The sequence below is a fragment of the Rattus norvegicus genome, chromosome 6, assembly GCF_021556685.1.
Source record: "Rattus norvegicus strain SHRSP/BbbUtx chromosome 6, alternate assembly SHRSP_T2T, whole genome shotgun sequence".
NCBI lineage: Eukaryota > Metazoa > Chordata > Mammalia > Rodentia > Muridae > Rattus > Rattus norvegicus.
The window spans coordinates 124,057,985-124,080,009 of NC_141539.1; the positions used below are offsets into that span (position 1 = coordinate 124,057,985).

Genomic DNA, 22,025 nt, shown 5'->3' on the forward strand with positions numbered 1-22,025 from the left:
ATTTATTTTCATATAACATATTATGGTCATACCCCTCCCTATTTATGAGGGATGACTTAGTTTTGCCAACTCTGCCAAATGCCAATGAAAAATTGGTTCCTTCTTCCAAAATATCTTTCCTACTTATAATTTCAAGAATTTAGATGAAAGATGGATACAGTACTTTTTAATGCACGTATGGTGACTCCATCTCCCATCCTAAGACCCTCACTTTGGAGTGCACATAAGCCAGGCCTCATCTCTTATGCACACTACTTGTAGGCATTATTTATTCTTTTTTTTCCACGTGGAAGAGGTTTATTGAGGGTGACAGAGACAGAAGGGGGAGAGAGAGAAAGAAAGAGAAGCAGAGAAAGGGCTAGTCTATATTTACATCTATTTTTGTTTGAGAAAGGGTCCCACTATGCAACTCAAGATGACCTCAAATTTACTCTGTAGCCCAGGTTGGCCTCAAACTCACAACCCTCCAACCTCTACTTTGCAAGTCAAACATTTTTCCTATGCTGATATTAAGCTTAGGATAGACATGCTCTAGGACTGAAAACTGTTTGGATAATGGAAGAATATTTGCCCTTGGACTGAAGAGATGGTCATTGGTTAAGAAGACTGACTGGGTGCTCTTCTGGATGACCCAGGTTTAATTCCAAGAACCCACACAGCAGCTCACAACCATCTATTAACTCCAGTTCCACGGGGATCTGACGCCCTCTTCTGGCCTTTGCATGCACTGCATGCACATAACACAAAGACATAAATGAAGACAAAACACCTATGTACATAAAATAATAAAATTAATTTATTTTTAAAAATTAAGTGTGCCATCTCTTAGCCAGGCATGGTGGCACACATGGGAGGCAAAGGCTTGCTGATCTCTTGAGTTCAAGGCAAGCCTGTTCTACATATTAAATCCCAAAAATCCTGACTCAAAACAACCTCCTTAACCACATCCCCCAAATCCAAAACAGCATACCACCTCTTACAACTAAAATTAGAGGATCTTAAATTTATCCTGTGTGCATTACTTTACCCTTTAAATACAGCTGGACTTGGCTACTTCCTTGGCTATAAAATTTAAATAGTGGCCATATGCCTACAATTCCAGCACTCAGGAAGCAATAGGATATGGGTTCAAGACCAGTTTGGGCTACATAATGAGCTTCAGGTTAAGTTGGGCACAGTGAGAACTTGTCTCAAAATAACAAAAACAGTAGCAAAAGGAGAGGTAGGGAAATTTATAAATAGTTCCAGAGATTAGCAATGATATTTAGGAAAGTGATAAGCTGTACTTATTCTTCAACAAAGTTCATTACCCTGAGTTTCGTTTCCCAGAGACAGAAGAATGACTTGTTCTCTATCACACTTTACAAGACGCAAATTAACTACAGTTTCTTCATCTGTGACTACAAGCAGATTTTTCCCAAAGCCAAATACTCACTCTTTTTGGCTGCCTACCCTTATTTATGAGTTTTTGGAAAGCTTTGTCTGACCTCAGCATAGGAACTAACTATATTTTCTCTGAGGAACTGTGCCTCAGGGCGGGTAAGGAGCAGACCCCACCTCTGTTCCAGGAGCTGTGTCAACCAGCTCTTAACCAAGCGACCGCCTCAGCAAGCCTCAGTTTCCTCTTAGGGAAAGTAATGATCAGGAGTGAAGGAATGATCTGCCTTCCTCAGAAGGGCATGAAGAACACCACCATGTGACTTGCCAACTGTTCTTCATCACTGGCTCTGTTCGTGTCCCTTGCATTCCTGGTGCCCACCCTCCAAGAACTTTCTGGATAAGAACCTTTCCTTAATAGGAAACTCATTCAGGTGCTTACTCCTCCTGCCTGTGCTTACAAGTGAGCACCCATGGAAAACTCATTCTGATAGAAATCTCTCAAACACTGAATTTTCTGGAATCCTTACATAAATGTACAGTGATCATTAACTAGATTTCTATGAAGCTTTTACAGGGTCAGATATTTCACATTATCTTTTTCTTTTCTAGTTTATCACACACCCCCAAAAAGTCACAATAACCTTCAAAAATATTTGATGGCTTCTTTCATTGCTGTTTAAAAATTATCCCTGCCACTCTCCTAAATTTGTAGCTAACTGTCTGCTGTGTAACTAGAGTCAAAACAAAGTTAAATAGGGCTTGGCTTCTTTCCAGACAATATGGTTGCCTTGCTCTAAGTGAACAGACGCCAGCTGCTCCAGGCAGGTCCAACCCTAACAGACTGCCTAATTCCTGGGTCATCTCTTGTCTAATTATTTTAAGACTCTTTTTGATTGTACTCTATTTTTAAAATAGACCAGAGAGATACACAAATTAGCTGGAGGGTTTTTAAAGCCACTAGTGTATTATGTTTAATAAAAGTTAATCCCATGTAAAATTGCAAATATAATTTTATCTCAGTGCCTTTCTTCAACCTGCTGAAGTTAGAAGGCTTTCATCAGGACAGAGATGAGAGGAGAGAGCCCAAGATAAAGTCTACCAGGAGCAGAGATCATCTAACAAAAGTGGTTAACAAGCTCTAAGCTAATTCAAGCCCCAAGCTGACCTCCACACTGAGTCTGCCATAAATAATAAAGTATGGAACCTCTTCCTTTGGCAGATGGCAGTGGTCATATTGCCTCAACACAGCTCGTCCCTTTCCTTTCTGTTCAGCTTTTCTTCATTTTCTTCTCACTTTAATCAAATTACATATTCATTATTTTAAAGGCAATAGTACAATATATAATATCAAAACATTATCACATATAAATGAAGACTCAGGAAGGTAACAAATCTAATTATACTAGATGTATCAAACTGAAGTTCAAGTAATTGAAACTCTTTGTGTCCAAGTTCCTTCTACTGTGGCTTTAACATTTAAGCATAGTGGGAAAAGCCAACTCTGGAGACTTATTGCAATGAAGTTCAGGGAATGAACAGGACTACTGCCCACCTGGAGAAACCACTCTCATTTTTCCCATTCATAATCCCAAACAAACACTAGGAAGCACGTGATTACTGTAAACAGAATAATTTTAAAACTAGATTCTTGTGCATGAGAATTTAACTCCATGGTAAAGACCTTGCCTAGCAAGTTCTATCCGGGCACTAAAAATGAGAGAAAGGAAAAAAAAAGACATTTTTTCATGCTGGGAATGCAGCTAAGTTGTAAATCACTGTCCTAGCACAGAACAGGCTACGGGTTTGAGTCCTGACATCACCCATTAACTATAAAAATAAAACAAGTCTGCCAATATTTCTTAGATGTCCTGGATTTATATACGCCTTCAGCTCACTTTGACTGATCATCCCCTAGCTGTCAAGTACTATCCTGGGTGCTAGTATATAGCACTGAAGCAGAGAACACAGTTTCTGTTCTCCCAGGGCTGAGTCTTGGGTCCTGGGAGTGCTAAAAAAAAAAAGCACCATAGACCATACGCTGGTCAAGGTGCACTCTAGAACAGTGGATTTTAAGACTAAAATACCAACATGTTTCTAAAGAGGAAACTAGGATTAAATAGAAAATATTAATATGTATAAACATTTTATTGCCAAAAGATGATAGTCATTTGGGTTAGGACTCTCAGAACGAGGGCAAGCAGGAGCTTCTCGTTCTTTGACCATTAACTAGATTGTTCTACCACAGGGTCTTTCCTGTATCACAGACCAGTAAATGGGCCACAGATTTTTTTTTATTTAAATCTTATAAATTTGAGATGTGTTGGGCCTGTTTAGCAGCCTAACTCAAATGTATATGTGTTCTTCAAGATTCATTTTTGTATCTTATGTGCATGGGTGTTTGCTGGTGTGTGTGTACTGCATAGGTGCCTGATGCGAGCAAGCCAGAAGAGGCTCCTCTGGGACTGTAGTTACAGGGGTTGGGAGCTGCCACGGGGATGCTAAGAAAGCACACTGGAGTCCTCTGAAGTGCAGCGAGCGAGCATTCTTAACCATGGTGCCATCTCTGATAATATTCCTTACGACCACACGTGCTGCATGCGAGGCATGACGCACACCTGTAATACCAGTACTTGGGAGGTACAGGCAAGAGGATCGGGAACTCAAGGCTACTTTCTTAGCTACACACTAAGTTCAAGGCCAGCCTGGGCTACATGAGACCCTGTCTCAGAAACCAAACGGACAGGGCTAGCAAATGACCATGGGGTAAAGTCGCTTGCCTCGAAGCCTAGCAAAGTTCAGTCACTGACATCAACAAAGTAGAGGGAGAGACCCAACTGCCCCCTGCAAGCAAGCTATGGCAAGCACATACCCCACAAATGAATACACACATGAAGTAAATAATGTAAACAAAGGCGATCCTTTTTTTTTTTTGTTATTTTACCACCCAAACATAAACTCACTTCAAAAGGCCAATCAGTCATTAAGCACACAGAGCCAAGTATGTAACTATTTAAATAGTATCTGTGAATACGAAGTGTGAGGAAAAGAAAATTAAAGTTATTTGCAGCATAATATACATCAAACCTGGCAAGAAAAGAGATGTTTGGTGATCCGCTGTTCAAAAGCAGTGTACCTCCAAACTGACATCTTTTCTCTCCCAGTTGCCCTTAATATGTTATCACAATCAATACATTTACAAGATGAAAAGAAACCAGAAAAGCCAGAAGCAAGCTAACTGAACACTGACACGGTGAGTGTTAGTGTGTTGTCAGCCAACAAGTGCTCATCTGTGGCCACTTACTCTGGGTTCCAGTCAGCATATGTAAAGCTCCAAGCACGGCTTTGTACACAGCCAGTGACCCTAAAAGCTACCTTTCAGGAATGCAACGCAAAATCCGTCTCGCACCCAAACTCCACCTTGTTCAGTGGTACAAAGTTCAAGTCGTTGAAAATGCACACAACATTGAGATCGACTAGTCGAGTTGGAGTCTGAGCAATCTAAAGGGTACATAAATGAGTCGAACGTGGTGATGCATGTCTACAACAGCAGCACCTACAAGGCTGTGCAGGAGATGGCAAGTTCAAGGCCAACCTGTCCTGCAAAAAAAGGCCCTACTCAGAAAACAGAGAGAAACAGACAAGAGCACAAAAACGAAAAGAAAATGAAAAGAATCTCTGTCCCCAGTATGGTATTACTTGAATATTTTCTTAGCCTGCTTATTATTCAAAATGACTCCTCTGCCCACCTGTAATGAACACTGTAATAAACACTTTCTAGGGGATCTCACTTGGTAATGAAGAGAAAGCCACAAAAACTCTTGTGATCATTTATAATTTACATACTAACTGTTCTTTAGGATGTGGGACACCATTTCTGCTACTGAAATTAGCATTTTTTGGCATAAATTTCAATAGCCTCTGGATATTTTACTAGTCCGTTAGAAGGTAAGTGAGGATTAGGAATGGCATACGTCTGTAATCCCAGCAATCACCAGCCTGAGACAGAAGGATCTGGAGTTCTCAGCTAGCCTGGCCCTACACAGTTAACTTCTGTCTCAGAACAAACACTGGCCCTTGGAGATGGCTCAACAGGTAAAGACACTATTGCCGAGCTTGATAACCACCCAAGTTCAATGCCCAGGACCACGTGGTAGAAGGAAAGAGCCAATATGCACACATGCACGTACGCACGCACGTATGCACGTACGGACGCACAGAAATAGATGTTAAACAAAAAAGTTTAAACAAGCAAAAGGGCTGAGAGTCTGGAATTTCAGCCTTTAGTAGGCAAGGTGCCCAGAATTGGAGGCTAGCCTGGATGAGTTCTAGGCCAGCCTGGGCTACAGAGTAAGATCCCATCTGAAAACTCCAAAACTTAAATTAAACAAGTGAGCCAGGAAGCAGCTGGGAGCAACGGTACAGGACTAGTCTGCTCAAAGCATGTGTCTAACCCCCAACACCAAAGCAGCAACGGAAAGGAGAAAGGTTAGATAAAGACAATCTGGTCAACAGTTGCGAGTGCACAAGTTGTTTGAAGAACACAGTAACAAAGTATCTGCTAACCCATTGCACCCTGAGGAAACAATGAGACCCTGTTGTTAGAAGAGAAAACAGCAGGCGGAGGTTGGGAGCACATCTGACCAGGATGGAGTAGAAGGCTCAGTAGACTGCCCAGGCACTCGATTAATGTTTACATGACGTGTGAGTCACCAGTTCAGACACTGAAGATTTGTCACAAACTCACTGTCCAGATGGACACAAAAATGATGCCCGGGAGGGAAGTGATTTACAATCCTCCAGTGAGGATTCCCAGTCACAACACCCCCTACCCCCCATCTCTCTCTCTCTCTCTCTCTCTCTCTCTCTCTCTCTCTCTCTCTCTCTCTCTCTTTTCCCTCCCTCCCTCCCTCCCTCCCTCCCTCCCTCCCTCCCTCTCTCCCTCTCTCCCAACTCCCTCATCCAGGAGCTGTCACCTTAGCAGTAAGTTGCCCTATCAGGAAAGGAAGCTGATAGCATACCCTGACTTGGAGGCTGGCCTCCATTCATTCCAGGCAATCCTGGCTACAGAATGAGATCCCCTCACAAAACCCTAATAAATAGGGCTGTGGGGAGCTGGCTCAGTAGTTAAGGGAACTATACTAGCTGCTCTTCCAGAGGCCTGGGGTCCACTCCCAGAACACACAGCTCACAGCTGTGTGTAACTCCTGTTCCAAAGGATCCAGTAGCCTCTTCTGGCCCCCTGTTCTGCACACAAGTGGCACACAGACATGCATGGAGGCAAAACATCCAGACATGAAACAACTGAGATAAATAAATCTTTAAGATAAGCAAGAAAGAAACTGGGACTATGGGAACACAGGTTGGAGAAATGTGTTCCGTTGGTCTACAGACTACAGTCTACAGCCATCGACAACTGGTCTCAAAATAACCACATGAGACTCTGAAGGTTCACACGGAAACGTCAAATGTTTGAGGGGATGGAAATGCGAAGGGTCTTGACTACATCTTTCCACGTTATGTATGCATGTGGAAATACTCTAATCCAAAAATGTGTATCAGTTTTTAAAGAAGGTCAGGAGGTTCAGGCAAGAGGCTTGAGGGGTAAGGGTTAATCTGGGATACACAGTGAGATACACTTCAGGGACAAGGACAGAACTGAGTGAGCAACCCCACCCCTCCCCCATTCCCACACTCACCCCTAACCTTGGGAACTCAACTCTGGCCGCCCTGGTGAGCAAATACATGCTTGGCTACATAGAGAGCAGAGACTCTACCACTGGGGCATGCTAACGGCAGTAGACGAGGTCACTTTCGTTGTCTGGAACCCCAGTACTGAAGCACACGTCCTTTATAATGTCGGCCCTTTGCCTTTCGGTCTTTGAGGCAGTATCTCAAGTCTCCAGGCTACTAGGTCTTCCAAGAAGCGCTCGACCTTCTGATCTCGCCTCTGCCTCTCAAGGGCTGGGCTTACAGATGGGAGCCACCATGGTCAGTTTTATGCCTTGTTAGGGACTGAACCTGGGGTCTTTTGTGTGTCAGACGAGTACTCTAACAGTTGAGCTACACATAAGAGCCTTTAAATTTATTAAACATTAAACTAAAGTTGCATAACGCTCTTATCATCTAAGTAAATAGGCTCCTAATCCGATAATAACTTGTGCGACTCTGTGTTTAGGAATGCGTGCACATAGCCATGTCGACACATATGACTCTTACTGACTCGCCTGCTTCTTCCTTATCAAGATCAAGAGAAAAGCGACAGGATGGGCTGGAGAATTAGCTTGTAAACTTTGCCCACCGGTGCTGATGGTCTGAGTGGTGGAGAGAAGTTGTACCCTGACCCCCACACATTCACCGGGACACATGTATGCCCACATGCATACACGATGAATTTAAAAATCATTGAAAGTAAAAAGAACTCTAAAAATCCTTTGACCTTTGGCTTTTGGAAAGCTCCTCAGATAAAGAGATCAATCTAAAACTACATTTCCTCCAGAAGGTCAGCAAAATACTTATCTTTTTTATACCACAGTCTTATCCATTAGATAAAGATGTACCTGAGTTCAATTCTCAACGATTCAGCCTAAAACATTTGTATGTGGTGTACTTTTTCTTTATCATGTTTTGGTTATTTTTAGAGTCCACATGAAAGCCGGCAGGAAAAGAGAAAGGCATGTGAAATTCCCACGTCTTCTCAGATTCCAGGGGAGGTAAGGGTGGTGGATATCTGGAATACCCTGACAGGCTGACTGAAGATGGCATACTCCCAAGCCAGGAGCGCGTCCTAGTGCGGTGGGGAAGCTGACTCTGCCAGAATCAGAAACGTCCCTCGAAGCCAGAAGAACTAGAGTGCTCCTCATTTTCCAGAAGAAGCCCCAAAGTGAAAGTGAAATAAAAGTGCCATACGGCTCTTCCTGGAGTGATCCATGCTCCCATAAGTAACCTTTCACCTGCACTCTATAAGCAAGTCCAATAAATTCAGTGGCATCATCAATAAATAAGTCACAGGAGCTAGAAAGATGGTTCAGTGGTTTAGAGTGAGCTGGATTCCTAGCACCCAAATGGTGGCTCACAACCATGATTAACTCCAGTGCCAGGGGACCCCACCCCCTCTTCTGATCTCTGTGGGTACTAGACACACATGTGGTAACATACATACATGTAGGCAAAACACACACAAGTATAAAATAAAATTAACCTAAAAAATCTTTTTAAATAAGTAAGTAGATGGTGAGCTGGGCATGGTGGCCCGCCCACATGCTCCCAGCTACTTCAGAGGCTGAGGCAGGAAGACAGCAAGTGTGAGACAAGCCTGAGTGAGATAGAAAATAGAGCAAATGTGCAAAACCCAAATAGGGTAGAGAAGAGGAGGAAAGAGGGATAGAAGGAGAAAGAAAAGGAGATGCAAAGAAAAAGGAAAGAAAAGGGAGGAAGGGAGGAAAGGAGGGAGAAAGGCAGAGAGGGAGATAAGGAGGGTGAAAGAAAGATGGAGGAAAGGAAGAAGGGAGAAAGGAAGAGAGGAAGGGAGGGAGGGAAGGAGGGAGAAAGAGAGGGAGAAAGGAAGACAGGAAGAAAGGAAGAGAGGGAGAAAGGGAGAGGGAGAAAGGGAGGGGGAGAAAGGGAGGGAGAGAGAAAGAAAGAGAGGAAGGGAAGAAAGTGCTTTTATAACTAAGTACAAAGCTTTAGAAATGTCCCCCACTCTCCAGGAAGTAAAATCAAGGTGCGGAACAAAGCTACATAATGAACTGCAATCATACTTAAGTGCAAACAAACATTCTAAGTGTAAAACCATCTTGAGGCTTAAATTAAAAAGGATATTTATTCAGGAATGATATACAACAAGGTGTCAGGCACGATTTTAGATGCCAGAAATACATCAGAGAATAGCAATCCTGTGCCAATGGAGTTTACATGTTAAAATATAAAATGTTGATGTCTGTGACGAAGTGTTAGTTACAACACATTTCAGGAAAATCTATAATAAATCACAACCTTGTAAACAAATGCCCTAAGCCAGGAGTAAAACTGTGAGAGGTAAGATTTTGTGTGCACTATCCCATCTTCAAAAACGTGCTCTGAGGATGGTTCTAGAGGCTGCTGAGCATTTAACTCAGCCTCAGGAGTGCAGTCATGCACACAGGCATGCACACAGGCATGCACACAGGCATGCACACATGGAGTAACCAAAGGACATTTTTCCCTAAAGCACCTACAGACAGGATCACATGCTCAAGCATACATGCACGCACGCACACACACACACACACACACACACACACACACACACACACATACACACACACCAGCCCCCTTTCACAACTGCCCTGTATCCTGACTGGGGGTTTTAAAACTTTGAAAAAACTCTAAGCAAATATAAATTTAAGTCACACAAGGACCCTAAAATCAAGGCAAGATAGACAAGAAATAGGTTTGCGATAAACCTAGTTAAAGTCCATGGTAGTGGGGTTGGGGATTTAGCTCAGTGGTAGAGCGCTTGCCTAGCAAGCGCAAGGCCCTGGGTTCAGTCCCCAGCTCCGGAAAAAAAAAGAAAAAAGAAAAAAAAAAGTCCATGGTAGTGTGAAAAAATGAGATACTATCATTAAATATAAATTTTTCTAAAAGGCATACTCTAAAGAGAGTGATATAAACTGAATCCAGTATTTCATGGCCTAGGACTTGGCCTGAGCCTAATGAAAACTGACTCCATGTTTAAAGTTCTGCTGGTAGGCAACGGGAAAGGACACTGTACGAAGGGCTTTATCAGCTGAATGGAAGCAGTGATAGCAGCCGCTTCAATATTGTAGAAACGTGCACACCGTGTGACTACCAGTGGCTGCCAAGAGAGGATTCTATAAACGAAGAAACTAATCCAAAGAGAACTCAGCCGCCCGCCACATCGTGGGCCACAGAGGCACAGCACAGGCACCACAAACAAACATGAAAGGTGAGGTGGCTCCTGTGGTCCCTCACGCCTGGGATTCAAGCGCCAAGGAGGCTGAGGCAGGTTGTTTCAGGTTCTTGGCCAAACCTGGTGAGACTGAAAAGATAGTAAGTCTGATGAGTTTCCTAACACCGAGGGCCCTGGCTCGAGGTCACACAATAATAGTAAAATCTCAAACCACCACCACTATTTACCCCAGTGTGAAAAGCCTATAGATTAATAGTAATTTAATATTAGCAAGTGACAAGAACCGGTATCTAATCGGACCAGCCTGCAGACTGTCTCTGGAACTTTATTGCTTAAACACCCTCTCACGAGGCAAACTGATACACTGGTCCTCAGAAAGGGACTTTCCCCACTCAAAAGAACCTGGCTGGAAGGCAGTGGGATTCCCCCTATGAAGACGAAAACCTATCATTTTCCAGGCGATATCTTTTCCAGTAGGCTCTGCCTCCTCCCAGCTGGCTTCCTTTGGGGCTGGAGGTGATCACAGCCTGGCTCTTAAGAGCACAAAAACATGGGGCTCTTGGCAGTTCCGTGTCTCATTACATGTCACCGAACTGTCCTGGTTTTCTGTATCATTCTGATTAAACTGGGTAATCCTTACTTGTCTTGGGTTATGACTGTTATGGTTTGTTAAAAGTGTTGTCTGTTTGATTTCTTGAAGACAGGGCTGTAGCTCGGGCAGGCCTCAAACTTACATTTGAGATCCTAGGCTCTGCCAGTGCCTGACTGAGACAGATGCAGATACTCACAGCCAACCACTGCACTGAGCCTAGGGACCCCAATGGAAGAGTTAGGGAAAGGACTAAAGGAGCTGAAGAGGATTTCAACCCCAGAGGAACAACAACAGTGTCAATTAGCCAGAGCCCTCAGAGCTCCCCAGGACTAACCCATCAAACAGAGAGTACACATGAGTCGGTCCATGGCTCCCACTACATATGTAGCAGAGGATGGCCTTATCTGGCATCGATGGGAGGGGAGGCACTTGGTCCTGAGGACTCGATGCCCCACCATGAAAGGATGCTATAGGGGTGAGATGGGAGTGGGAGGGTGGGTGGGTGAGCACAGTTTTAGAGGCAAAGGGGGGGGGATTTTCAGAGGGAAGGGGGACATTTAAAATGTAAATAAATAATTAATAAAAAAAATGTTTTGAGATTCTTCTGCCCCAGCCTCCTGAGTAAAATACTAATGGATGCTAAAGTCCCTGACTCTAGCTTATGTGGCATTACTGGGAAGCCCTTACTATTGTATTACGGAAGCAAAATGGTATTTAAGTAAGCAAAAGGAGTAATTTCTTCCTGCAGCTTAGAACTGATAGCAGCCAAGCTCTTCACCCAAATCTACAACAATAATTCTAGGTTTGCGTCGTGGGAGCCTGGCAAGAGATACCAATACACTGGCAGTTCTTGCTTGAATCACACACATGCTGAATACACACAATCTCGGAACAGGTGTTACCCCACTCAGCTTATTTCTGAACAGTCATTCGGAAAGGTTAGGCCTGGTGATCGAGCCATCTGTTTACACATTACAGAGCAGACCTTCTCCAGCTTTACAAGCTAAAGTTTGCTAAACTTTCTAACTGTGACTGCTGTTGAATGCTGAGACAGCGGATGATCTTCCCAAATACAAGACCTCATTCCCCTAAGAATTATGCCTGCTCTCTCCGTGCACTCTGCTCTTGTGTTAAAATTGGCCTCAGAGACCAATCATGTGGTACGCTGCTTCAACCCCAACACTCTAGAGGCCAGGCAGGAGAAGCAATTCAGTCAGTTCCAGGCCAGCCTGAGCTACATGAGATTGTCTCTCGAAAATGGTAATAATTCTGAAGGAGGAGGAAGAGAAGGAGGTAGAAGAGGAGGAAGAGGAGGAAGGGGAGGAAGAAACTTGGGCTGAGGGCATAACCATAGCTGAATAAAGTTGCTGGAATCCTCAGGCTGAGCCTCTAAAAAAAGATGGCAATTTCCCTGGGCTGCTGCCACTTTCTTAAACATTCATTTATTTTATGTGTACTAGACTCTTGCCTGCAGAGTGCATGTTTATACACTATGTCCATGCCTGGTGCCCACAGAGGCCGTACAGTTGACTGTGAGCCCCCATTGTGGGTGCCAGGAATTGAACCCAGTTCCTTTGCAAAAGTAGTCAGTTCTCTGAACCGCTGAGCCACATCTCCAGCCCTGAGTTTCTTGACTAACAGAGGGGGAAAAAAGGAAGAAAGAAACAATGCTGGCCAGCAGTTCTTCTTGAGTTTAACCTTATGCTCTGGTTACAAAAATAAAGGCAGCGGTAGTCCTTAAGGAGCTGATTCTCTGGGGCTGTAGGGCGCACCTGGTGTAACTGGATAAAATTTGTGGGGAAACAAAAAAGCAAAATGGGGGTTTGGGGAACTAAAGAAGTGCACATGAGGGCAATCATGGGGGTCCAGTGACCCAGCTTGTTTTTCTTTTGGTTCGGTTTGTTTTTTCTCCAATCCATTAGATCTCCTCCAAGGCTCTCTCCTCTGCTGTTCAACTTCCTCCAATTCTCCTGGGAGAGCCTTACCTCCCTCCTGGCTATGCCTCCCGGCTAGACTGAGATCCCCAGGCCTCGTTCCTTCAGCAGAAATCTCCTGCCAGGCCCTCCGAAAAGCATACCTACCTACCTCTCCGTTCAGCGTCTCCGGTTAGACCAAGTAGTACCAACCGGCACCTCAAACCCAGTATTTAGTTCCCAAGCTGAACCCAGCTCTGTCATCTTTCCTCTCTTAATTACAGTCCCCAAAATCTACTGATAACCTGAGTACCAACCCCAGCTCCGGGCTAACTCCTCCCAGCAGCTGCTTCTTTGGTCCTAAATATCCCCAGCTTCCACCCCACTTCTCTCCACCAGCAAATGCAGGTGGCTACTTTCTGCCCCTGAACCACTTTTTAATCATCCTTGGGAGGACTGGCTGAGGCAAAAAAAAAAAAAAAAAAAAAAAAAAAAAAAAAAAAAAAAAAAACTTTGGTTTTAAAAGTCTATCTTATATTTAGATCATCAAGGTAGGTCTAAATCTTTTAAAAGACAACAAAATGCCTTTGTTACTTTTATTCAAACAGTGATTCGAAGCCTGATAAGACCCTAGCTCTAGCCCTGATGTCACAGATCAGATAGCGTTTTTGCCTAAGGAGCTTTACCTCTGCTGTTCCTCCCTCCCTACTCCTATTAGAGAAAGCATCATACCTGCCTTCCAGCTGGTCTCAACACTGGGATAAGCTACTGGTGGTTACATCTGAATACCTATGGCTGGCACTTACAGGTTTCCAATACTAAATAATCAACTGATTTTTTTTTCCTACAGCAAAGTTTATCTACTCCTGACATTTTATGAAGTGCAATATTTATGTGTGATTCCCAGCTGGCAACATAAAATGAGTCATTTAAGACCTGGTTTCAAGGAGCCAAACATGGGGAGGGTCCCACATTTAGAAATCTTTTAACAGGCCTTACAAAAGATTTTAAATTTAGGACTTCCCGGGGATATTTAAGGACTCCACAACTTTCTACTCAGTAACTGAGGATTTCCCAGGGCACAAGTTCCTATGATTACTGTGATAGATGAGAATTGGTGATTATGGGGGCTGGGGATTTAGCTCAGTGGTAGAGCGCTTACCTAGGAAGCGCAAGGCCCTGGGTTCGGTCCCCAGCTCCGAAAAAAAAAGAATTGGTGATTATGGTGAAACGTGTGAGAAGAGGCACCACTGTTAATCACAGTTCTGATGGAGAAACTGGGGCTCAGACCTCTCCAAGTAACGTGCCTAAGGCTATAGAACTAGTTGGTGAGAAAAGCAATTTTCAACCTTCAGGCAGTATGACTCTTGGCCCACGGAAAATAGAAAATGTTGTAAGGATGAATAAATACATACATGCATGCATGAAGACTGATCTGAACGACCAGAAATTGGGATTTAATAATTGAGAACTTGGATAACGCAAAATACATGCACATTTTATTCTCCACAGCCTTTATGAGAGACATAAGGTACAAACGCGTTCAAAAGCTACACTGTAAATTCTTTTAGGAGCATCCCCATGGGGTAATAATACTTTTGCTCTGATCTCTTCCTTCCTCACTGGGAGGTGGGCTTTCAGGCTCATCATCCTGCAGTCACGGACAGGAAGTACATGCTTCTGGTGTCTGGTTGACTAGAATACACAGCCACCATGAGGTAAGGAGTGAAGACAAGCCAGAAAAACCTGCAGCCTCCCTTTGCAGCTTACCTCTCTCAGCTCCAGGCGTTGGGCCACAGCTTCTAGGCTCTCCTGGCCAGTGCTCTCCACGGACAGAGTGAACTCCACAAACTCATTATTGAGCAGCTGGATCCGTGCAACCAGGCAGCTCTTGCTGGACACAGTGTAGCGCCGGGTGCGTTTCAATTTCAACCCAAATGGCAGTGGCATCTTCTCCCTTCAACAGTGGAAGGGCCAGGAAGGACCAATCCAGCAGTTATAGTGCCAAGCAAAAGCGACCCTCCAGTCAAAACAAACTCTAGTCATCCAACAGCCGCTGCTGCCATTAAAAAGCAACCGAGTCTCCAACGACCAAGCGATGGGAGCATCCACGCCAGCGCTGAGGAAAGACGAAAGTAAAAATAGGTGGAACTGAGTATAAAGAGTAACTTTTGCCTCTCCGCTGGAATAAGAAGGCTCTAACAAGAGCAGGGAGGTGGCAGGAAAGTCTATCACGAGGGCTGGGGGTGGGGCAGAGGGTCAGACCCCACCCCTTATTCTACCTCGCCTCTAGTGATAGCAGCCCTGGCTTGTTAGAATTAAATGAGATAATGCCCAGCACGTCTATTAACTAACTACAAAGCATTACTGCTCATCTTGCTAGTTTGGAGATATGGTTTTCTTTTCACAGACAATTCTTTTTGAGTTTCCTAGTATTCTGGTGTCTTCACTTACTGTTAAGTGCACAAGAAAACTAGTCCTTTAAGCAAATTAACTCTGAACTCCAAGTAGGGAGAATAATCCCCTCTGCCTAACATATGGCAACTGTGAGGCTCAACGGGGATAAAGTGCTTAACAAGCATTTCTAAAGTCCCTTATGGTTCATTATTAACATCAGTACAAAGATTTGTGTATAAACAAGTTATAAGCACCCTACTGATACTAGTTCTCGAACCATATAATACCAGTTCTAAAAAGCGTGCTTGAACTCCTCTCCTGAGCAGGGACACCTAAGGAAGCTGTGGGCGCTCACCTACAGAAAAGGGCCAAGCCTTAAACATCATCCTGGTTAAAGAGGACAGGCAAGGCTGGGCAAGCCCATGAAGCCAAGGGCAGCAGGGGGCCGCTGCTCGCAAGTCCTTTCCCCTGGGAGAAAAGCACAAGCGGAGTTGCCTAGCCAACAGGGAATGTCAGAGGCCCCGGAACCCTCCGCCTGCTGCCGCGTTTCCGGGCGGACGTGCTCCGAAAGGACCTGCCCCCACTGTGATCCGATGAGGGAGGACTTAAAGGGCCGGCGTTGGTCCTACAGGCAGGGAGAGATTGGGCGCGCATTTTGAGGCCGTATCCACATAACAGCACCCCCCTCCCCCAAAACACACTACTTTTTTTGTTGTTGTTGTTCTTTTTTTCGGAGCTGGGGACCGAACCCAGGGCCTTGCGCTTCCTAGGCAAGCGCTCTACCACTGAGCTAAATCCCCAACCCCAACACACTACTTTTTAACCATGCTTGTTGATAGTAACTTCTGCGGTGAATGAACTGGGGACGAACAACAACTCGGGATGTATGTCAACTAAAAATATTTTCCCCTTAACAATTTGACAAAAATCTCAGCTATTTCCATCCCTCACATTGCCACCATTCTCACCTCTGCCCCTTCCTCCGTGGATAAATCTTTAGCTGGGCTGGATCCTAGCCGATTACCTATTTGGGTGCGAGACTGCGTGATGGGACAATCCGTCCCTAAGCCTCACAGGACAAACCGAACGCAGGCCTCAACCGAAACAGCTTTCTTGGTTTCACACTAATAAGGACCTAACTATTTTGTATCTCCCTGGCTTTCTCTATCAGTCCCAGTATTCCTTTCTGTCCTGCTCACAGTCTGAGACTCAACCACAGAGGTCATGGGCACCCGGCTTGTGGAATGGCTGAGCTAGAAAATGAGGTTTAGTTATGACCCTAGACTGCCAAACTTAACGTCTTGGGATTCCATTCCACAAATGTACTCTGCCTCTCTGAGCACAAGGCTGTAATGAGCATCTTAGGAAATCTAAGACGAACCCTAAGCCGTCTCTGTCGTTAAGGAGATTGCAGGCATCTATAATTATATTCAGAGCTGTATCACTAATAGGGACATGGTCAAGGTTCCTAAAATTTTTGTTTTGCTTTTTTGGAGCTCTCTAGTGAGAGCTCCCCCTCTCTTTCCAGAAAGACAAGTTTAAAAAACTCGGGGATGAAGAAGGCCAGGGCGAGCAAAAGGGGAAGCCTATAGCACTATGTTAGTAATTGCTGGATGCCTTACTTGGTTAAAAGCCCTATTCCATAGAAGGAATTGGAGGTGTGGGGATGGGGTGGGAGTGTACTATAATAAAATAGAGTCTGTCGCAATATTTTTCAATATTCTTTGCTGTTTCTAGAGTATAAACAATGGAGCAAAACTGAAAAAAAAATCAAGAAAATGAAAATACTTTTAAAAACTTCAACAAGCTTTTAACCATAAGATACACTAATAGTGCTTCCCTAGACCTAAACAACAACGAAAGTGTAGAATACCAAGTATTGTCTCATAAGCCTGTAGGTTTCAGACTTCAAACCGTGGCAACTGAAACAGCAAGGTATATTTAAAAAGTTCTGCATGTCCAAAGGGAAGACATCTGATTTATATACTGTCAAATGTGTTAATTTCTTCACTATAAAGATGGAATTATGCCTTCAACACAGTATACTATACTATATAACTTAATTATTAACCTAAGTTCTGATTAGGCAAACTCAAAATTCCAGTTGTTGCTGAGATTTGGAATGTTTTACAGCATTGGGGAGGAGGAAAAACCAATGTTTTCTCTTTTTTATTTTGGCAACTGTTATAATTTGATTGTTATATTTGCATGCATTTTTCTCCTAAGAATGTCTGGTTTCTTGATTATTCGTATAAAGCCGACTGTGGCAATGCTTGATTAATATATATCTCAATGATGCCATAAATTATGTTTGCATATTACAGCCAAGAGGTAGAAATTTAAAATACTCTGGCGAGGATAGATTTAGGTGCCAACAAGTAAATGAAATGGAGTATTAAGAGCCTTTAAAAAGAAAAAAAGGGAACAATTTCTCTACAAAACCGTTCCATTATAGAATAAGGAAAGATACATATTAAATTCTGCTTCACAAGTTTACAAAAGGTGGTCTGCACTGTTATCGAGTCCATTTTTCTTAGCCATATTCCCTTCCAAAGATTTCCAACGTTTACCTTAACGCTGAGTCTCACCAGATACCACACTCAAGTCACTCACCACTTGTTCATGGAACACCGCACTATTCCTTTAACACTAAATAATCAATAAAAACAAAGTGTCTGACATTTTTAGAACGTCTATATCTTAGTGCCTTAAATCAATCCTATGTCTCTCGCAGAACATTTGTACATTGATAATCTATAATTAAATGGCCTACAAACAAAACAACTATTTTCAGTGTTAAACTGTTGTCTTGCTCAAAACTAAAAAAGAAAGAAAAAGGAAAACATCGGCTAGTAACTATTACACATACTGCAGTGGTACACTGGAGCTCATAAAGATTCAGAACGTGTTTTCTAACATTCTCTATTATCGTAAGGCTTTCTTGGCCGCGGGGGCTGGGGATAGGACAAGCATGCTCAGAGCAGCCAATCTAAACAGGGTTTGCAGAAATCACAAGTTGGAATTTGCAGATCCAAGAATTCTTCCTCCAGGAGTAAAGACGCCCTGCTCCAAAACCGAAACAAGGAGTTGCCAAACAGATCTTCGTTTTTTGTCCCTTGTTGCCAAAGTTATACAGCAACCTTCATACTCCACATATTCCGAGAGGCACAAATATGCCCAAGATTTCAAACCATGATCCAGAATTAAGCCGCAGCCATCCGCGGAGGAGTCCGGAATAGAAGTTCCAGACTCTTTTTAGAAATGACTAGGAGATCAGAGCAAGCCTGGCAAGGGAAGACTTTGCTCTTTGTTACGCCCCTGCTCCAGTCCCCCGCGCCTCACCTGCTCGGGCTCCCGCCTGGTCGGGGCCGCGCTCCGGCTCTGCGTCCCGCCTCCCTGGGTTCCGCGCGGCCGCCGCGGCCGCTAGCGCTCGCCCGCTCGTGTCCCGGACCCGCGCGCCGACCGCACGCTTTGCCCACACCAGCCGGGCGGCGACAGCACTCGCTGGGGGAGCTCGGGGGCCGGGGCCGGAGCTGCGGGGCCCGCGTCCCTCCCCTTGGGCCGGGCGCGCGGATCCGGGGAGGCGGCGGCGCGTGACCTCAGAGAGTTGGAATGCGGGCGGCAGGGCGCGGGGGAGGCCGGACAGCTGCGGCCGGCCGCCGGGGAGGGGGCGCGCCGCTGCTGTTTTTAACCGTGTGACCAGTTATTTTAAGTTTCCAAATAAAGCAGAGCTTTGAAGAAAAGAAAAAAAAATGAGGTGAAGGGGAGGTTATTTTGAGTCCAGGTAGAAAGGGTCGGTTGCATTATTAGGTGGTGGTCTGTCAAGTAACTGGGTTACTGGAGTACTCTTGTACACTGCTGGAGATCATTCAAAACTTTCTGCACCCCACCCCACCCCCTTCCAGTGCCTGCTCCTCTGTAGGAACTCTAAACTTAAAGAGAGGTGGGAAGCTGACCCAAATGGGGAGTGGGCTGAAGGTGCTGCTCCCCAGAATCCACTCTATAGGGATCTAGATCTCCCCTAAATGTCTGATAGCTCAGCTTTACCTTGGGGAACCACCCGGAAGGACTACTGCCAAGAGGTAACCATGCAAGTAGCGCTGAGAGAACTGAGGAGCTGCCCCACCAGGACTCCAGAGGATTAAGACCTCCTCGGGAACATGGTCCCCCAAGGAGAGCTGTAAGCATACTCAGTGCAGAATAGAGCTATTGAGGATGGAGGCTCTGGAGTCAGATTGTTGAGATTCAAACCCCAGCTCCAACTCTTACTGGCACATTCCTAGCCTCTGTGTGCTTGGGTCCTCTCCTATAAGCTGGGAATGAGGATCACTATCCAGTAAACGTGAGTAAAATATATGTGAAGCGTTTCCTCCATTCTAGGCCTCGATGCTGATGCTTATTATACGGTATTTTTGTTAACCCTCATCGTGGGCACCTGGCTTCATCTCCTCAGGGTTCTTTCCCTTTGTGCTACTCCCATGGTTACCTCTCCCTCGGGTTTGTCAGTCCTTCCCAGTGATTGCCCAAGGTGAAATTCAGCTACCAGACCTCTATGGGTGGTCTAGAATGCCTCCTTGGCCACTGTCACTGCTCTCTTCTCTCCAGCATGCCCTCTGCCCCCATCAAAGAGGGGACAGCCAGGGCATCCAGACCCCTTCCCATTGATGTCAGCCCTCCATGTCTCTCCGACTCAATCCAGAGCTCTACTTCCAAGACAGAAAAAGTTCTAGCCACCCTGTGGCTGCCGCTCTTGGCAGGAATATTATAAATTGTTTCGTGGAGGCTTCATTTATACCTCTTAGAATTCCGAGGGCAGTACTGGGCAGACAGTAGGCACTAAATAAAAACGTGTTAATTGAATTGGGAAGAAAATGAAAGAATTTTAAAAATAGAAAATGATCATAAAACCCAAGTGGTGCTTTAGACAACAGAGTTGAACTTCTTCACAGTCCACAGATGTCATTTACCAACCATGCACTTAAGCTCTATTTTCCCTCATTCATGTTAATTTGGCAGAAACATCCCCATAGCATGGCATGAGGACAAATGATTAGGTATGAGTTATTTCTGAATACTTCCTACAAAAGGGGGCGAGGTGACTTATATGGTTTAACCCCAACATTTACAACAAGATTGTTAAGTGAAAGTCTCCCCCTGCCCTGCCTGTTAAACACTCAGCTTTTCTGGAGGTAGTTACTTGGTTCCTATGTATCCTTACAGACTATTATACACACACACACACACACACACACACACACACACACACGCCTACATCTTATTGCCCAGAAAGTGGTGCATCACACACACTTCTATGATTGAAAGTAATTCTTACTGAATTATACAGTTAGAAAGAGGACTAGAGAGATGACTCAGCAGGTAAGAACAAGGGCTCTTCTTTCAGAGGACCTGTGTTCAGTTCCTAGCTCCCATTTTAGGTGGCTCACAACCACCTGTGATGCCAGCTGCAACACCTCTAGCCTCTCCCTAGCCCTGCACTTTGTGCGCACATACCCTCCTCTCCCGTGCACACATATACACAGAGTTAAAAATAAGTCTTCAACAGAACTGTAGAAAGAAAGCTCTGACCTAAAATGACATTAGACGAAGCGACAAGCAGGAAGGACACGGGTTTGGGTGATCCACTGCTGAGTGTCTAGAGATTTGTTTTTATGCACGTTTGTCTATGTGTGGGCCGTGTGTGCACACAAGTGCAAATGTCTTTGGAGGCTGGAAAAAAAGACACTGGACTCCCTACAGCAGGCCCAGTGTGGGCACTGGGAATCCAGCATGGGTCCTTTGCAGAAAGCAGTGCACACTCTTTATGACAGCCATGCCTCCAGCTCCCCCTCCTCAAATAGTATTTTCATAGGAGTTAAGTTAATCTGCTTTGGTATCTTGGTGAACATCCTTCTCATCCTCCAGTATAAATTACCATTCACTGTAAGATCCTGACTGTAGGAATTGCTTCACCTGTGCACTAGGCCTGAGACCTCCACAACTTTAGGAATGATGATTTTAAAGATCACTTCTCCTGGACCTCATAGAAATACTACAACAATGGTGTCTCACTCATAGTAAGAGTGACTGACATAAAAATAATCTCCAATACTTAAGGGTTCTTTGAAAACAATTTTTATCTATTGTTATTGGTGGTGGTCGGGAGCCATGTTGCATGTGTGGAGGTCAGAGGACAACTGTGTGGAGTTGGTTCTCTCCTTCTGCCTTTGCTTGGGTTCTGGAGACTGAATTCCGGTATCCAGACTTGCGTCACAAGAGGCAAATGCTTTTACTCCAAGGCCCCCAGCATAGAGACATTCTGATCCAAAGGCGGACATGCCATTTGATGGTCAGTACTGAAGAGAAACGTCTGTTCACTCTGTTTGTGTTAGAAGCCAGGTGTTGCATGGAGAAAGATAAAATGCATGCCCTGCCCTCTCGGGGACTCGTCTGTGAACAATAGGTGAAGATATGATTTTAGGTAAGGAAGGAAATGTACACAAGGGTATAACCCTAATGGATTGATAGGGCCTGGTTAATCATTCTGAGAACCCTCTGTTTGAATCTGGAAAGACAAATATGAGGTCAGTACGAGGAAAAGAAAAGCATTCCAGGCTGGAAAACCCCACCACCTCTAGCCCCCTCCTTCCACACAGAGTAGTAACACACACACACACACACACACACACACACACACACACACACAGTGGACATAAACATAAAAGCCTACTGAGGCACAGGGGTACCATTGTTAAGAGAACGTAAGGCTCTGTAGAGCCAGGGCTGGCGCTTGGGCCCTGCTAACTTCATGACCAGTGTTCTTTTTCAGTTCTCTCCT

The 22,025-nt window shown here is 44.6% G+C and overlaps 1 protein-coding gene across 3 annotated transcripts in view; it reads right to left on the reverse strand.

Moving 5' to 3' along the window:
- Window positions 1-18,767, reverse strand: part of Ptpn21 (protein tyrosine phosphatase, non-receptor type 21) — a 65,180-nt gene extending 46,413 nt beyond the window's left edge. The window contains exons 1-2 of one of the 3 annotated variants that reach the window (XM_087552214.1): window positions 18,533-18,767; window positions 14,564-14,912 (exon numbers count right to left, since the gene is read on the reverse strand). Coding sequence is in view for 2 of the 3 variants with exons in the window: in NM_133545.2 (NP_598229.2) it covers window positions 14,564-14,743 (180 nt within the window). In the remaining variant the exon portion in view is untranslated. 3 annotated transcript variants of the gene reach the window in all.
- Between the last annotated feature and the right edge of the window lie 3,258 nt (window positions 18,768-22,025).